The sequence below is a fragment of the Malaclemys terrapin genome, chromosome 20 (genome assembly GCF_027887155.1).
Source record: "Malaclemys terrapin pileata isolate rMalTer1 chromosome 20, rMalTer1.hap1, whole genome shotgun sequence".
NCBI classification, from domain to species: Eukaryota; Metazoa; Chordata; order Testudines; family Emydidae; genus Malaclemys; species Malaclemys terrapin.
In genome coordinates, this window is record NC_071524.1 from 18205323 (window position 1) to 18223857 (window position 18535).

At 56.8% G+C, this 18535-nt stretch overlaps 1 protein-coding gene across 1 annotated transcript; it reads left to right on the forward strand.

Moving 5' to 3' along the window:
• Positions 1-1511: 1511 nt before the first annotated feature.
• PLD3 (phospholipase D family member 3) lies at positions 1512-15054 on the forward strand. The gene is made up of 12 exons (XM_054010017.1): positions 1512-1691; positions 4507-4593; positions 6264-6329; positions 7193-7341; positions 7689-7872; positions 8697-8817; positions 9545-9672; positions 10543-10743; positions 10996-11135; positions 11704-11869; positions 12718-12817; positions 13815-15054. Exons 1-12 carry the CDS (start codon positions 1527-1529, stop codon positions 14012-14014), a joined length of 1707 nt encoding a protein of 568 aa, XP_053865992.1. The 5' UTR covers positions 1512-1526; the 3' UTR covers positions 14015-15054.
• The last annotated feature ends 3481 nt before the right edge of the window (positions 15055-18535 follow it).

The window sequence follows — 18535 nt, forward strand, 5'->3', positions numbered from 1 at the left end:
TAAATTATTCCTGCTGTGTGGCTCAGTTCAGTTCCCATCTCATCCCTGGACACCACAAGCTTGCAGGGGCTGGAGTCCCCCCCCCCCCCCCGGCTCATCCAGCCCTCACCCACTCTGGTCAGGGGAGGCAGGGTTTTGTGAAGGCACGTGACATGCACACATGGGGGTTGGGAGTGCCATGTGATGGGTTGGGCTGGGACACTAGGAGCCAGTTTCAAGGGAGACCTGGCTACTTTGGTCTGACACCCAAGGGCCCAGGAAGGAATGCAAGCTGGGCCATGTGGCTACCAGACAAACACAGGCACTGGCCTCCGTGCACACTTAGCAAAGATCTCTTTCCTACAACTTGGCTTGCTGCGGGTGTAACCGGGGGCTGCTAGTTCAAATCCTGACTCACCAGGTGTTGCTTAGTGCCCGGTGCTAAAGTCACTGCTCCGTCCAAACCCAGAGCGGATTTGGGTGAGGTGCTTCCTGAGCTATTACGAATCGTCAGATGCTGAAATTATGACGCAAGCACAATCATCACTTCAATTGGGTCAAACAGCACAGACCAGGCGGGACCGGCCGCGTGTTCCTGCCTGGGAGACAGTGGCCTACGTCCAGGCCATGACCCCTGCCAGAGGCCCCTACGTGCTACAGGGGACCAGCCGAGCGATCCAGATAGGCAGTTATCCCAGGTCCTGGCCACAACGTAGCAGAGAAGGTTCCATCCAGCGCCCTCCCCTCGGCCCCAGCCACCAGCCTCCATCGCCCGCCTGTCAAAAGTTCAAACAAGCCCCTTGGTGCTTCCTCTGGTGCTGCCCCGCACGCTCGGGAGAAGCTCTCCGTAAACCTCTGCAAAGCAGCTCCCTTCGCGTCCCTCCTGAAAACTCTCCTTTGCCCAGAAAAGCCTTGACAGAGGCTAGGTGGCCGGTGGGCTGAGAGCTCTGCCTGCGGTGCTGGCCAGCATGGTCTCATTGTTCCCTCGTGCCTGCCGGGATCCAGCTGCCATCTCTCGTCTAATACTCAGAGCGGCCTTTTGTCCTGGGTGTGTACAGCAGCACCGGGCGCCATGGGCTCCTAGGCCCGACTGTAACGCACCGAACGAAGCCCGAGAGAGCAGCCGTCTGTGTATATCGTTACTACTTGCATGCCAGAGGAACGGCCGGCCCCGAACCGGGATCAGGCCCGCATTGTGCCACACACAGAGTAACTAGCCCAGACAGCCGAAGGGGGGGAGAAAGGAAGGGTGATTCCCTTTCCTACAGATGGGGAAACTGAGGCGCAGGGAGATGCGGTGTCAGGGGCAGAGGCAGGCATTGAACCAGATTGGCCGAGTCCTCACCCAGCGCCTTCCCCATACGGCCCCCACTGTACAGGAACAGCTGCCGGGGGACCGGGGCAGCCCAGCATCCATCTAGCCAGGCCGGCCATGCAATGACTGGCTAGGGGCTGGGGCAGTCCCGCCCCCCCCGCTGCATTAGCTCCGGCTCGGGGGGGGGGATTGCTCTGCTCCTGGCCGCAGCACGTCTCGCCCCCCCAGGCCGATGGAGCCCGGCCCAGAGGTGGGCAGGCTGGAGGGAGGGCGAGGCTCCACCCCTGGGAAGGAAGGCTGGTGTCTCCTCCCCACGGCCCGGGCTGTGTGCGCTGCTGCCGGGGCCGGGGCGAAGGGCCGGGGGACCCAGCCGGAGGGAGCGTGGGAACCTCTGCAGGTAGGCGGGGAGCAGGGGGGCCGGGCGCTGCCCGCTGGGGGGCCGAGGCAGCAGGACCTTGGCAGAGAGGGGCATTGTGGGTAAGGCCCAAAGGATTAGTCGGGGGGGGGGGGGAGCTCCGGGGTGGAAAACCCTCCAGGACCTGAGTCGCTGGTGCCCTGCACCTTGTGCCGCCAGTTACGCCCGTGCAAAGAGGGGCTCAGCCCTGCCAGGTGCACAGGGAGATGTGGGGCAGCCCACTCAGAGCAGGAGCCTGGCACGATGCCCGCTCCGGCTGCCTCTCCATGGCACAGCTCGGGCATCGAAACCCTGGAGTTATTGCTCCTCCGGGGACCGCGCAGCCGGAATCACTCTGATGCGGGATAGGGGGACAGGCGAACCCCGAGGGATGGCTGACCTGTCAGAGACACCTGGCCTGGCGCCTGTCAGATAGACCAACGCGAGGACTGGACGCCGCTCTCCTGCCCTGGATAAACAATGAATCAGAGCTGCACCCATGGCCTTTGCCAGCCTCAGCTTCTCTCCTGGGCCTGAGAATGGGGCGCCGCAGAGAGGCCGTGGGAGGGGGGCGTGGGGATGAAGTGTGTCGAGTTTGGGGCAGGGGCTGGCCGAATGGAGCAGGGGAAGTGGGGATGGAGAGAAGCCAGGGAAGGAGAACTCGTAAAGAGAACAAAAAGGAGTAAGTGAGAAAGCAGGGGATGCACTGAGAGGAGCAGTGGCCACGAACCTGGCGAGGCGGAGGGCAGCGCGACAGCACCGGGGCAAGGAGACGGGGTCGTTCCCCCAGGGCTAGGGCCTCACTGCAGCGAGGGGATTCCATGGTCAGTTACGACAGGGAGCAGTGTTGGGATTTCTTAGGGGAGCGCCTGGGGGCCGGCCCCCGCTGGGCCAGGCGCTGAACAAGCATTAGACACAGGTCAGCCTACGGAGACCGACCGCCCCACAGGGGAAACCGGGAGACTGTCCCCCTCGCCACGAGGGCCAGGGGTCTCAGCCCACCAGCTGCCTAACCGCTGGGACGTCTGTTGGAGGGGTCCCGGCAAAGGAGCGTTTCCCGGCGGGTGCAGGCCGAGGAGGGAGCTGGGCCGATGTTTATGGGACCGCCTCCCCAGCCCGAGGGGCAGCAGCAGAGAAAGTACACAGGGGCATTTGCACATTTAACAAGTGGGTGATGGAGGCTGGGGGCCTGGGCTGAGGGGAGCTAGGAGTCGGCCTCTCACGTGTGAGGAGAGGTGGGGTGGGGATAGGCCATGGAGGGCCCTGAAAGCAAAGACCCGCCAAGGGAGGTTGATGTAGTCAAAGCCACAGGCTGGACAATCTCTTTGCAGCCGCCCTCTGAATGGGCAAGTGTGGGGGAGATTGCACGGGTCAAGGCCAGAGAGAAGGAGCGTGTGGCAATCCAGCCTGGATGAGGCGGGCCTGGCTGCGAGGTTTAGCTTTTCGGATGGAGCGGAGAGGCCAGATCTTGGAGATGTTCTGCAGAAAGAGTTGGCAAGATTTCAACCTAGCCTGGATGTGAGGACCTAGAGAGAGGCCCAAATCAAAGGCGACGCCCAGCTTAGGAGCCGGAGTGACAGGCAGCATGGTGGTGTTGTCCACAGCGACCAAGAACAGGGGTAGCAGGGAGGACTTGGGCGGGGAAGATGAAGAGCTGTTTTAGCCATGCGGAGCTTGGTCTGACAGCTGGACCTCCACGAGGAGAGGTCACAGAGACAGGCTGAGATTTCAGTTTGGACAGAAGGTGAGAAGTAGGTCAACGAGAGGGTAGCTGAACTGATGTGTGTAGATGAAATGCCCCAGAGATAAGGTGTAAGGAGAGAAGCACAGGGACCCAGGCCAGAGCTCTGTGGAAACCCCACAGGATCCTTTAAAGGAGCAATTCAAGAGGCAGGAGGGGAACCAGAGGGGACAGAGGCTCTGGAAATCTTGTCCTCCCTTGGCTTCAGAAGAGCAGGGCTGATAGTGCGAGAGGCAAGGACGACAAGGAGGGAGCACTGGGTCTGAGCTGGGCTCATTAGAAACTTTGCATGGGGGCAGGGAATGTCCTTCCTGACCTCTGCAGGCGAGCGGTCACAGCCTGAATGTGCTGACTGACCCCTCCTGCAGCGAAACTTCCTTCTTTCTGCCCAAGACACATGACAGACTCCCCGTGCCTGGTGTCTCCAGCCTTGTGACCCAACATTTGCCTTTGTGAAATCTGTCCTGGTGTCCCCGTCCCCCACCCCAGCAAGGAGGCCTGGGGCAGGGAGGGCGATGCCCGGGAGGGAATTCAGCACCGTGCGATCCATGGCGCAGCGACTGCGTCCTCAGTGGAACCAGAGAGATGGGGGAGGCGCTCAGCCGACATGTACTGCACCCCCTCCGCAGCTGCAGGAGTGCTGCGCTGCATGAGTGGCTGGGCCAGAAACGCACTATGCACTCCCCCAGGGCAGCTGTCCCCCATTTCTCCCCCATCCCCAGCTACCAAAGAGCGTGCTGGGCTCAGTCCTGGCTCACAGAGCAGCCACAGAAACGCCAGCCCAGGGCAGAGTGCAGAATGAGGATGTGGAAGGTAGAAAGAAACCAGCTGTGGTTTTAGATCCCAGGTGGAGTTTGCAGTGCCAGCGGTTAGCGCACGCCGCCTCTCGCTGGTGAGCAGATCACGTTTGCCCTGGAATCACAGAGAGAATTAATGTGGCAGTCACAGGGTTACTTATAGTCAGTCACCTTCTAGAGTATAATTTAGCGGGACCCGATTCTGATCTCACCTCCGCTTGCTTAAAATGAGGTGTATCTCCAGTGAAATCATGTTCTGCTCCCATCTGGCCTTTTCCAGGTTTGCTGGTTCGTTCTCCTGCTGCATCATTCAACACTGGGCCTACGAGGTTCTGGAAAAATGAAGCTCTCTGTAACCCCCAAGAAGGTATGCCTTAGAAACGGACATAAACTCTCCATCTCCTTCTTCGATCCTGCCATTGGCTGCTCTAGTGAAGGTCCCGGGTCTGTGTGGGCTCCGGGGAAGAATGTCCCAGGGTCTCATTCTCCTGGTCTTTGTATACATGCTTGAGGTTTGTAAGATGCTGAGCCCCAATGTACGTCTCTCGGGCTGTGGTTAACCGAGGAGCCTGACAGATGCACGAGGTGCTGCCGTGCCCTGGGAGTCTGCAGCAACATTAACTTGCTTCAGTGTTTTAATGCAGGGCCTGAGTAAACAGGAGTCTGTTGGTGCTCTGGCCAGAGGCAGCTCTGAGGAGTAGCCCGGGTCATGGAGTAGAAGCGTCTACATGGTCTGAATCTAGGTTGCTCTCAGCCCTCTGTAAAACAGGGACGTCCACATGCATTCAAAGGTGTGTAGTGCGTTCTCCAGCTAGGTGCAATGGCTGGGACGGAGGCGGCTGGGCCTGGGCCAGGGTCGGAGGGAAGAGGCAGGGGCGAGGCAGGATCTGCTTTGCTGCTCGGGAACTTCTGGTTTACACGGCTAGAGTAGCTGAATTGGGCAGCCATCGGGTTCCGTCACTCTGGTCTCTTCAGCCAGGACGTCCTGCAGGGCCTCACCCTCACTTTGCTGAGCTCCCCAGAGGCAATGTGGTGCATCAGTTACCCAGGTTCCCACAAGCCTGGGTTCTACACCCCCGCATCCTTACAACCAGGACCAGTGGCCAAATTCCCAGCATTGACATTTGAGCTGAAGAGAGAATTTTGTCAGATACCCTTAATGTGTGACAGTAAAATGCTAACTCAAAGCCCCTGAGGCCTTGCTCTGGGATCTTCCCTCACCTGAACCTGCACAAAGCCCCTGGGTTAGGTTCTCCCCTAGAACATGTGGGACACTAAAACCTAACAGTGGAAAAAACCGACAGAGGAAGCCAAAGGTTACAAGGCAAAATGGGAACGCGCTTTCTTCTTTTCAGCCACTGCCAGGCCAGGCTTGTGATTGCAATTAGTCCCCGAAGCAAATGGGCTGTTTCCATAGCAGTCATTGGTGCCTGGGGTCCTTTGAATCACAGAACTGGGTCTCTTTTCCCTTGGACCTAACACTGAATCTTCCATTTCCCCATCATTTTACACTCCACGTTCTGCTGGCAGTGAAATGAGCGAGAGCAGAGGGAGATTGGTGCAAATCGAACCACTGCTCTGGTTCGCTTTACAAGGAGTGCACCTAAGAGATGTATTGGGCAGTCTTTACACAGCAACTCGCCACAGGCCATCTGCACCAAAGTACAGACCTCTCCCACTTGAGCTAAAGGAGTGGCTTCTTTAGCCAGCAGCAGCAGGAGGCTGTTGTCCTCTGTGGTCCAGCCACTTTACAAGCATCAGGCAAAACCCCAGGAACACCAAGGACTGCAGGATACGGTCTAATAACGCATGGCAGCTTGGGAGGAGTTACGGCCCAGATGCACAGAAGTATTTAGGTTCCGCACGTGCATTGAAAGCACTGAAAGCTAGGAACCCAACTACTTGTGTTCATCGGGGCCTGTCACCACCCCCTCCATGCTCCCACCGCACAAGGCGCACCCAGTCTGCCCCTGAGATGTCAACACTCCCGGTTGTTTCAGACACAGCATACAGCTGTCTTTTCCTGTCCCCTCACAGCTGAACGCTCTCGAGAGCCGGGAAGAGCTCCTGCTGCCTAGGCAGCCGAACCGGCTTTCCCAGAAGGTAAGTTGCCTCCAAGGGGCTGAGCTCAGCCAGAAAACCACGGAGTCAGCAGAGCCGAACAGCCCCACAAAGGAAGCGCTTGTTCTGCATTCCCCGGGTCATGCTGGGCTGGTTCTGCTTATGTTTGCATCACGCCCCCGGGGGTGGTTGTAAGCGGCGTGAAGTTTACAGCTTGTGTTTGCTGAGAACTGCCAGAGCAGGGGACGCTTACAGCTCAGGTCCAGCACTGGCCCCAAGTCAACAGGCCCCATTTGCCATTCACACCGGAGCGACTCTCTTGAGCCAGTCCCTCAGCTGGAGTAGATCAGCACAGTTCCACTGACTTCAGTGCAGCAATTGCCAGCCGAGAATCAGGCCCCCGTGGCTTCAGGGGACTTGCTCCCAATGTACAGCTGCGTACGTGAGCACAGAACCACGCCCAGTAGGTTCTCTTGCACCTGTTTACGACCCGCTAGTAGGTGGCTTGTGGCAGTCAGACTTGGCTACACCTGGGCATGCAGGCGGAGGAACGAGCGGCTGGGATCAGAGGGCCTGATTCTTCTCTTGCTTACACCAGGGTAAACCAGGAGTAACTTTATTAAAGACAGTAGAGATACACCAGTGTAAAACTGGTGTGAGACCAGAACTATGCTCTCTGGGTCTAACCATGGTCTTCTCCTTGTGCGGTCATTTACAGCGGTGCAAACAGTGCAGAGGGGGTACAAAATGTTGTCTGAGGCAGTAGCATTTCACACCCCTTTTGCACTAGTGTGAATGACTGCACGGGCGCAGGGCAGTGGCAAATCAGGCCCAGGCTTTGGCTTTTCAGCTGAATGTCTCAACCGCCTGCCCGTCTCCATTTTGTTCTCTCTTTCCGCCCCCAGTACCCGCGCCGTGCCCTGCTGGCTGTGATCCTGGTGGGTGTGCTCTTGGCCGGGGTTCTCACTCATCTCCTAGTTTTTCCGTTCGGTTCCCCTTTGGGAAGAGAGAAAGTGGGGCAGGATCCAGACAACACGTGCATTGACCCTTGCAGGTGAGTGACTCTTCTGAGCATGGGTTTTTTAATGATTGCACGGCCGGGCGTCTCGGCCTTTGCTCACTAGCAATCCCCAGCCATCTGCTCGGTTTCTCCCATGGCGTGCTCTGCCAGAGTACGGGGCAGCCTACCCCAGGATCCTTTGCAGCCAAGTATTAATGCTCTCAGAGCAGGCCCAGTTCACTGCTGTCCTGTACCTTGGGCAGTCATGTACACACCAGTGCAACATGCCATCCTTGGGCCCCACCCCACTGTGCACGGCTGTAAGTGACGGCAGGAGGCTGTGATGAGCTGGGCCCGACGTGGGCCAGCTCAGAGGTGATCAGTGTTGTCGTCCCTGGTAGGATTGTGGTGGTGGAAAGCATCCCCGAGGGAATGGTATACGAAGCCAACAGCACGGTGAACCCGTCCACTTTTCAGGCCTGGAAGAACCTGATCGGAGGTGCTAAGAGCAGCCTGGACATCTCCTCTTTCTATTGGACCCTGACAAACGATGACACGCACACTCAGGAAGCCACGGCTGACCAAGTAAATAGCAAAAGCTTAATTAGGGGCTGGATCCTGCCAGGGCCTGATCCCGCCTCGGGCTCCAGCCTGGGAGTCGACCTGCTAAAGTCAGTGGAACTGCTCCCCTGCTCAGCGTGGGCTCACAGGCTTTGTTGGACGGGGCCAGAACGCCCCTCAGCCTGCAGGCTGGCGCTCCCAGGGCTGGCGCCAATGGGACTCCCTTGTAGTATAATTTACCGGAATAAGCTGTACTGATCTAACTCCATCACTTCCAAACCCGCGTGTAGAAAAGTGCCGAGACTCCTCTTGGTACCCCTGGATTCATTCATTCACTCTGACACCCCTGTGTCCCTCAGCGAGGGCAGGAAACCGCAGTCGAATCAGCTGAATCCACCCCAAATTAGCGTCTAATTACCAAGCTAGTAACGGGTTCCTCTTCCCAGGCCATCAAGGAAGCCAGTTAGGGAAGGCTGTTGAGTGGAACATTGATTTGCCGGAGCTTGAGCCTCCTTTTGCAAAGCCTCTTTCATGGCTTTGGTTAGATCAGAGCGGGTCATGCTGGCTCAGATCCTGGCAGAGAAAAGAGACAGGGCCAGACTGGAAGGAGATGCAGTGAGTCCGCCCCGTGAGCTGGGAAGACAAGCCCAATGCCCAGCTCCTGCCCCATGCAGAGAGACCAGCACGAGTCAGGGGTGAATTTCCCTGAGTCAGTGTGATGCCCATGGGGCTGCGTGTATCGGCACATGCACATGGCCGGATGAATCATGCCCACTTTGAGCTGGTGAGGAGGCAGAGAGCCCCTCCTCTGGACTTACTGGCGTTTGTAACTCCTCTTTTAAAAACAGGGTGAAGAAATCCTGGCAGAACTGCTGCAGTTACCCCAGCGAGGCATCGCGGTGAGAATCGCAGTCAGCAGCCCGTCCTCGAAGCAGCCCCTGGATGACCTGCAAGCGCTGGAGCAGAGCGGTGAGATTCCTGAGTGTCGGGGGCCCAACCTGAGACCCCCTGATGGGGCCGGATTTCCAGAAAGAGCCGAGCACCCACCCTCTGAAAATCAGCCCCTTCATGGTGCTACACTTTGGGGACCCAAAATTCACTAGGCACTTCTGAATATCTTGGCTGTTCTCACACCAAAGCAGCCTGCTTAGCCCCATCAGTGTAAGGGACCGGGACACAGGCGGTCTGGCCTAGTGGTTACAGCTGGGCTGAAGTCTGCCCACCAGGGACAGGCGTCGCAAGACTCACAAGGCTGGATCCCATAAACAAGAGTCAGGCCGGGGTCGAAGACCAGAGATCAGGGGAAGTCTGGCACTGCAGCAGGCCATGGCCCATGTGGTTGCCCAGACAAGTTCCTGGGCCAGACCCTGGGATTAAGTAGGGGCACATGGCCAATCAGAGGGCCGCAGGGTACTGTCACTCGGGGTCTCTTGGGCGGTACTTCCTGTGGCACTGGAGACCCAGGTCCTAGTCCCCGAGTCCTTACAATCGGGGTTCAGGAGCAGCCCTCTGATAACGAACCACTGGGCACCACCTGGCCGTGTCACAAGAGGCTCTGCAGAAGACACCCGGGGAATCCGGAAACAGCTCCCCAGGGCCCCCACGGCCGGTTTGGCGCCTGTGCGGCTCTCTGAAGGGACCGTTCCTATTCCGGGACCTGAGCGTGAAAGAGCTCCATGTCCTTTACAAACCCTAGGGGCTGCTGTCCGCAAAGTCAACATGCGCAGGCTGACTGGCGGGGTGCTGCACACCAAGTTCTGGATCGTTGACAAGACCCACGTCTATCTCGGCAGCGCTAACATGGACTGGCGTTCCCTCACCCAGGTAAACACCTCCTAGGGGCAAGAGGGTCTTCGCCCGAGCTGGGGTGCCACATAGGCTTGTGCCTTTGATGGGCTGTTCTCCATCTGGGGTCATCAGAAGAAGCCCTGCTTGAGTGGACAGGCGCTGGGCAGGCTCTGAGCTAGGACTGAGGCGGGACCAGTCTGGGATGTAGGGAAAGCTGAGGGAGCGTCGCTTAGTGCTGAGAGTAGGAACTGGTCGCCAGGAATTGGTCCCAGCTCTGCTACTGACTTGGGGCCCTGTCTGGCAATGAGTGGCACGGAGCCTGACCCCATACAGACCCCATTGAGGTCAATGGCCAGGGGAGGAGCCAGCCACATGGGCCTCGCTGTGGAACTGGGGTGTTGGTCTCTAACATCTAGGATTCTTCATGCCCAAGCCTGCAGGGGCTGGGAATCCTGGGGGCTGCTGAAGACCCTTCCTCAGGAAAATCAAAGCATCTCTGTAGCAAAGTGCCCAGGGCTGAAGGTCAGACCTGCTGCGTATGGCCCCTCGGAGAGAGGCCGTGTAGCCTGATGGAAATGTTATTTCCACGCCTGGGGCCAGGAGCAGTTTGGACTGGCTCCAGCCCCACTTTGGATTGGCTGTTCTTCATCTGGGGCTGTCAGAATGAGCCCAGCAGAGACACTGGCAAGGCCAGCGCTGTCACTCTGATTCTTTGGGGCGCTCAGGTACTGTGGTGCCAATGAGAACCTAGAGAGATTAGCTAGAGAGGAAGGGGGGGGAAGGAGTCCCCAGAGGCTCTGAAACCGCCAGCCAAAGAAATCCGCGGCTTACACAACCACGGCGCTGGGAATTCCTCACGCCAGCCGGCTGCACGTGACGGGGAGTTCTGGGCTGCTTGTCCCGCAGGTGAAGGAGCTGGGCGCGGCTGTCTACAATTGCAGCTGCTTGGCCAAGGACTTAGGGAAGATGTTTGAAGCCTACTGGGTTCTGGGGGTGCCGGACGCCTCCATTCCATCGCCCTGGCCGGCCAATTACTCCACCACGTACAACAAGGAGACGCCTCTGGAGGTGCAGCTGAACGGGACAGATGCCAGCGTGTACCTTTCTGTAAGTCGAGGTACCTCAGGGTAACCCTCTTCTGCCCCTTCTTATTGGTTTCATGTAGGAGTTGCCGTAACCAAACAGACCCTTGTTCTGGTCAGTCACCTTGCCTCCTACCGTGGCCAATACCTGCTGCTTCAAAGTGAGTTCAAGCCCCCCGGGGTGCAGCTGATCAGTCAGACAGTGTTGCACATGGAAGGAAAATTTCCTTCCCGACCGTGCAGCCGTCAGCTTGACCCCTCTCTGTGCTGTGCCCAGAGCTCCCCGCCAGCCTTGTGTGCCGAGGGACGGACAGAGGACCTCCATGCGCTGCTCGGCGTCATCGACGACGCCAGCCAGTTCGTGCACATCGCCGTGATGAGTTACCTGCCAACCATGGAGTTCTCGCACCCCAGGAGGTAAAGCCTCAGCAGCCCTTTGCGAATAGCTCTCAGGCCGAGCACGCGCTGGGCACACGGCGGTGCTGAGTTCGCAGCGCAGTGCGCGCCAGTGGGCATGAGCTGTGTCCGAGTTGAATTCAGTAACAAGGGCAGGGGGGTGTAATCCTCATCCTTTAAGGCTTCACCCGCCTCCACTGCCCATCTCTCAGCCTTTGTTTCCTCCTGGGCCTCATGTGCGACTCAGACTTCTCCCTTGAACACTGCTGTGTCTGCTGCTGATCCACTCCATGCCTTTTTCACGCCACGCCCTCTGTTGGGAACCGCTAGGATTGCGCAGAGTAAAACCCACGGGCCCCGTTTTCAAAAGGGGCCTGTGATTTTAGCAGCCCAAATTGAGATGCCCTAAGGGACGTGATCTTCATCGGCTGTCCCTTCTTTCAGGCGTTGCACATGGGGCATCCTAAAATTGCTAGTCCAGTCTGAAGATTCAGGCCTTGAAAAAGTTACTTGACAAGGACCCCAGGCAGCCACCACTGTAGCTAGTAACTCGGAGAGGCAGCAGGGCAAACCTTGTTTGTTTCCCCAGGTATTGGCCAACTATTGACAATCATCTCAGGAAAGCAGCCTACGAAAGGCAAGTCCACATTCGACTGCTGATTGGCTGCTGGGAGCACTCCAAGCCAGCCATGTTTCCTTTCCTGAAATCTCTAGCTGCCATGCAGGACAACAGGACGCACTACAGCGTGGAAGTGGTGAGTAATGCTCCGAGCTCGGCACAGCAGCCGGGGTCCGGAATCCTGCAGTTCGGATCTTGCCTCTTACACTCATTCCCCTTCTTGTGGCTTTTGGCAAGTCCCTAAAGCCCTGATTCAGCAAAGCACTTAAGCCCACGGTTAAAGCGAAGCACGCGTAGTCCTGACCTCCATTGAGACAGCTCCTCTCTGGACTGGTTTCCTCATCCATAAAATGCTGGAGCATTTGCCGGAAAGATTTCTCCAGGGTTGTAGTTGTGGTAGGAGACCAGCTGGATCCAAAGGGCCTCGCTGAGACTAAAGGGACCATTGTCCCTCATTCCCCGAGCCGTGAAATCAACCCAGCCATGTCCAACCAGGAATGAGCAGGGCTCTGTGGGGAAATCAGGGGGCGCGTGTCCTGGAATCAGCTGCGAGGGGAGCACAGCCGAGCCCACGGCCAGTGCTGTGGCTGGGAGTCGGTTTAGGGTAGATCTGCACCCTCTGTTCCGCAGCAGCTGGAGTCTCAGGTGAGCTGCACCGTAGGCCCGGGCTGTTGCTGAGACTAGCTAGAGCCGATTCTAAGGGTTGATTGGCTGCTGTTGCCCTGCGCGTTGTGCCGCCATGGACACCGGTACAAAGAGCAGGCAAGGTGGGTGCATTTTACACTCCTCCCGCAGTGGTGGCAGTGACTGCACATGGTGCAGGGGCCAGAGAATCAGGACCTGGAGCTTTGTCCACCTAGGCCTGGTCTCCACACCGCAGGCATTGGGTTCAGCCCGGCTCTTTCACGGCCGGTGTTTGCGGTGCAGTGATGCGGTAGGACACTCATTCCGTGGGGTCTCTGTTTTCCTCCCTTCCATTTGAAGAGGCTCTTCACCGTTCCAGCCAATGAAACACAAGCCGAGATCCCCTACGCGAGAGTCAACCACAACAAGTACATGGTCACCGACAAGGTGGCCTATATCGGTGAGTAGAGTCCGCTGCCGACCCCTCCCTACCGCCACTATTAAACACGTCCTGTCTCCTTCCTCCTTGTCGCACTGACAAACCCTCTCCCCGCACACTGGATAACATCGTTCAGGATTACGTACTAAATAACCCAGAGCCAGGGAGAGCGTGGGAGCTCTAGGCGAGCAAAGGCTGTGCTGTGTCCAGGCAAGATTTGACGAGGCGGCGTGGCACAGACTCCGACTGCCGGCACAGGAGACCGCCCCTGCATGGACGGTGGCGGGAGGAAAGTGACACTAGCTGGCCCCGGGGAACGAGGAGGGGGGCAGAGCGAGATGCTCGCCAGTGGTACGATTCTCAGCTACTCCGCTCCTGCGTGCAGGGAGAGACCCTTACAATGGTGTCAGTTGCAGGGGCCTAAGTCTGCTCTAATTTACTTTCTGCTTCTCATAGCCTCAGGGGAGCAGAGACTAGCCGGGCGCTGGGCACTCCGGCCGCACCCCTAGGCCAGGGGCTGAGACTGGCGGGGGCACACGCCTTACACCAGCCCCACCCAGCTGGGGCGGCACCCGCACAAAGGGGGCTGCTCAGGGGCCATTCCCACTCGCTTTAAGGCTGTAGGGTCAGGACAGGGGGAGCAAGGCCGTGAAGAAGTTTAACTATAAAGTGGGCAGCTTTGAACTCAAGCCTGAAACACACAGGGAACCAGCGGAGGGGCCTGCACATGGCCGGTCTGTGCTCCCCATCAGTGCACATAGGAGAACAACAACTGCGCGCTGTGGTGCTGGACTCGGGGGGGAGGGCACGTTCCTAGCTAGGACAAGAGGAGAGGAATTGCAAACTGAGGGCGTACCCAGGAAATGCTGGGGCAGGCAGCACACCCAGCAGAGATTCTTCGGACATGCCTGGGTTGGTAGAACAGACGTGTCTGATATGGGAGAGCCCAGGGCTGCCAGCGTCATGATGGCGTTTGGGCCGGCAGGTGCGATAAGCTCTCTCCTCCTTCTCCCCGAAGGTACCTCCAACTGGTCAGGAGACTATTTTGTCAGAACAGCAGGATCTGCGCTTGTGGTGAACCAGAGCAACGCAAATGCCCAGGGCGAGCTCACAGTGCGGGAACAACTCCAGGCCGTGTTTGAACGGGACTGGAACTCCAAATACAGCAGGGACATCAGCACCTTGGGCCAGTGGGAAGACATCTGCAGAGGTCACTAGGAGGCTACGCTGCGAAGGACTGACGGAAGGGAATCCTGGCATCACAGAACCACCTGGCTACAGCATGTCACGGCAGCATGGCTACCCCAGCACTGCAAACATGGCGGGATTGACAGGTCCCTTCCAGAGCCTGAAATATCTGGTGTCACCTGGTTTCTTGCTAGCCCCTTTGGTTTATCTGCAATGGCGTTAGTCATTTTTTGAGCCCTGGTGGCTCTCGGACAAGGACACCCCATCTTCAAACACTCATAGCTGAGCCAGGCTGGGGAGAGTTCATCCTTTTCTCTACCACACCCCAGCTGCGGCTTTCCCTCTGTGCTGAACTGAGTGGGAATTTTCAGGTGTAGGCCCATGGAATGGGCTTCCATAGCATCTGGTCTGTAATGGCCCAGATCCCCGTCAAAGGGTTTGTATGCAGGGGAGGTGCTAGTAAAGTCTAATTTGTGTCTGTATTTTCAATCCATTCGGAAGGAAGATACAGTGAGTTACACAGGGGGAAGCTATACAAAGAGAACATATACACAGACACAGGATGGAATTCATCAACAGTCAGAGGGATGAGGCATGGCCAGGGACCCATTGATGTCCTACTGCAGCCCTATTTTAAATACTTATGTAGTAACTGAACTGATGCCTAGGTCTTGTGCTGCCCTTCTGCCCGGGGATGAATTTAATTTACTCTCCATGAATTGATATGATCTTCTGAAAATTCACTGCAAGGCAGGGATCTGTAGCAGAGTCTCACAAGGAAAGCATTAACTCAGTAGCTGAAAACTTGAGGGGGAGAACAGCAAATAGGTTTGAATAAAGTCACCAGTTATGGAGGTGCGGGTCACAACACTCAGGTAAAGGTTGAGTTCCATTTTGTACTCAAAGCAGGGATTCAGCCTCTTTATATTGTAAGAAAAATATCGTGTTCCCTCCTCAAACGTACTGTATTTCCTCTCTGACTGCAGAAGCACTGAGAATTTCCATGTAAATCCGTTCATTAATTCACACATTAAAATTAATACACAACTGGTTCTTTTGAAAAAAGAAAATTAGCCTCTGTCACTCTTTTCTTTGTCCCAAATGAGCTGAACAGAATGACGTAGCTATTTCAAACTTTCCATAAGCTTAACATTAATGGAACTCTGGGGCCGAGGCTCTATTGGAAGCAATAGGTTGTAATGAAGCAGAATGATTAAGTACACCTCTACCCTGATATAACACGACCCAATAGAACACGAATTCGGATATAACACGGTAAGACCATGCTCCGGGGGGGGCGGGGCTGCGCACTCCAGCAGATCAAAGCAAGTTCAATAGAACTCTGTTTCATCTATAATGCGGTAAGATTTTTTGGCTCCCGAGGACAGCGTTCTATCGAGGTAGAGGTGTATTGTGATTAGATGGTTACAGAGAAGTTCAAGTAACTCTTAGTTGGGCCCATCGTGACATCGAGGTAACCCCACCTTTCCTCTCCAGCTAGTTTGCAGCCATGAGTCTATGGGACTTAGTGTTCTTGGGGGGCTGGAGAAATGCCAAGAACAACACAAGTTGGTCCAATAAAAACTAATCTCTCACCCACCTTGTCTGTCTAATATCCTGGGACTGACCTGGCTACCACAACCCTGCATGCAGAGTTCTCACTGGCAGATTGGCCTAGTGATCACTGCTCTTTGAAGCTTCTGTAGCTGCCCTCGGGCTTTGGCCTTGGTGCTTAGATAGGTCTGTTGCACACGGAGGCAGCAACAGAGACATATTGGACACAAAGATGTTGCAGTTCTCCCCAAACCCAGCATTATGAACCCTGGCAACTCACAGCTCAGGTTACACTTCACAGAAAGTATCAGAGGGGTAGCCGTGTTAGTCTGGATCTGTAAAAAGCAACAGAGTCCTGTGGCACCTTTAAGACTAACAGATGTATTGGAGCATGAGCTTTCGTGGGTGAATGCCCACTTCGGATGCATGTAATGGAAATTTCCAGGAGCAGGTATAAATACGTTGGCAAGAATCAGTCTTGACATAATGAGATTAGTTCAGTCAGGGAGGGTGAGGTGCTCTGCTAGCAGTTGAGGTGTGAACACCAAGGGAGGAGAAACTGTTTCTGTAGTTGGATAGCCATTCACAGTCTTTGTTTAATCCTGATCTGATGGTGTCAACTGCTAGCAGAGGACCTCACCCTCCCTGATTGAACTAACCTCGTTATCTCCACACTGATTTATACCTGCTTCTGGAAATTTCCATTACATGCATCCGACGAAGTGGGCATTCACCCACGAAAGATTATGCTCCAATACATCTGTTAGTCTTAAAGGTGCCACAGGACTCTGTTACTTCACAGAAAGCCAAACCTGTGCAGATAAGAAATACACCGTTAAGGCACCTCCACAACCTTCACTCTGCCCTGCAGTGATATCAGGAGGGGAAAATAATATGCAAAAATATCCCCTCAGGTGTCAGTTTAATGTAATCTGGGCCCACAAATGATAAAATGTCTTAATCCTAATCATGCGGCTGTTGCCCAGTGTCATTACAAACAGAATTCTCCACTCACACCAGGCGGTATCCGCTTTGCACCGGTGTAGAGAGACACAAGATACAGGGCACTGGAAAATCAGGGCTGCTCTAGACTGACCTGGGTCGGGGACCGCTGCCGATGAGCCTCAGCAAATCCCATTGAAATAGTTTTGCTGGCTGAGTTTAGGCTCACTGGACTTACCCTGCACTTGTGAAGTCAGGAACACCTGCGTGAGCAGGTGTAAAACACCATCTCAGCGTTTTGTAATCACCTTGCAGAGGTTGTAGAGGATTTACCAGGGCGCAAGGCAGAGGTAACGGCGAAGTTCTGCCGTGTGAGATGGTTGGGTACAAGCCATTCTGTCGTTTGCTTCTCACCTTGTCATTCGGCTGCTTACTCCAGGGCTTGCGTGGCTCACTAAGGAAACATGGAACAATCTCACCAACCTGAGCCGGAGCAATTCCAGACTGCCCAGGAGAGAGTCTGCGCTTGTGGCAGAAGGGCCTGGGGCAACAAGCTGTTGCTCTGTGGTGAATTCGACCCCAAATGACCCTCAAGAGCTTGAGAAAACAGAGTTAATTTAGGGTGTGCCAGAGCCCACCATGCAAAGCAGTCTCCAGCCCTGCCCCTTCTAAGAGCTAAATGACGTCCTCCAGGAGACCTGAAGCACTAGCTAGTGGGGTTCACTGTGATCCCGTCACTTGCCCCAATGACATCACCGTGACATCACAATGTCCTGATGTGTCACTGTGATGACATCACTGCCTTTATGACATCACCAGGATGCCACAATGGTCTGGTTCATCATCACGGTGATTACGTTACAGGACAGCACTGGGACAGCGAGGCTGCCCCCAAACCCCAGCCTGGCCCCTGGCCCCTGCCCTGGGGGAGCCACCTTACCCCACCCCAGGGCCCTGAGCCCCAGCCCCTCTGAGAAACGGCTGCTGAGCCACTGAATTAAATAGCCCTGGGAAGGTACCATTCCCCTAGAAAGGGGGAGGGGAAATGTGCCTCCCGCAAAAAATATCCAGGTTTATTTAAAAATCACCCTAGGCACACGGTGTAGACTAAGTAAACATCCTGGGTAAATAATAAAATAATACCAATAATAATTTCAGTTCGCTGATCAGTCCTGGCCAACTGCTCCTATCCCCCCCCACCAATGCAATGGTTCACTCCAGCAGGTTGACACTTGGGCACTCACTCCTAGGAAGGAACCATTTCACTGGCGGGGGGCAGCGGGGGGGGACTGGAGGGAATAAAACTCCCGCGGTCATTTCCCGGAGAGAAAATAAAGCACAGACCGTTTCCTCAGAGCCTCTGGTGTGGGTATTTCTCTAATCAGGGCCGGTAGTAAAGCCTGTAGGTTTGCGCACCCCCCATCCAGGCTGAGAATGGTACATCCCGGCCCCAAGTGGCAGTTGGTTGTTTACCAGCTTCTGCTCCCCTCAGATGGGGCGGGGGGAGGGGCGGCTGTGGGGCTGGGCCTGGGCCCCCTGGGGGCGGGGCGGGGCGGATGTGGGGGGCTGGACCCTCGCCTGGGGGCGGGGCGGGGTGGATGTGGGGGGCTGGGCCCTCGCCTGGGGGCGGGGCGGGGTGGATGTGGGGGGGCTGGACCCTCGCCTGGGGGCGGGGCGGGGTGGATGTGGGGGGGGCTGGACCCTCGCCTGGGGGCGGGGCGGATGTGGGGGGCTGGGCCCTCGCCTGGGGGCGGGGCGGGGTGGATGTGGGGGGGGCTGGACCCTCGCCTGGGGGCGGGGCGGGGTGGATGTGGGGGGGGCTGGACCCTCGCCTGGGGGTGGGGCGGGGTGGATGTGGGGGGGGCTGGGCCCTCGCCTGGGGGTGGGGCGGGGTGGATGTGGGGGGGGCTGGGCCCTCGCCTGGGGGCGGGGTGGATGTGGGGGGTTGGACCCTCGCCTGGGGGCGGGGCGGGGTGGATGTGGGGGGGGCTGGACCCTCGCCTGGGGGTGGGGCGGGGTGGATGTGGGGGGGGCTGGACCCTCTCCTGGGGGTGG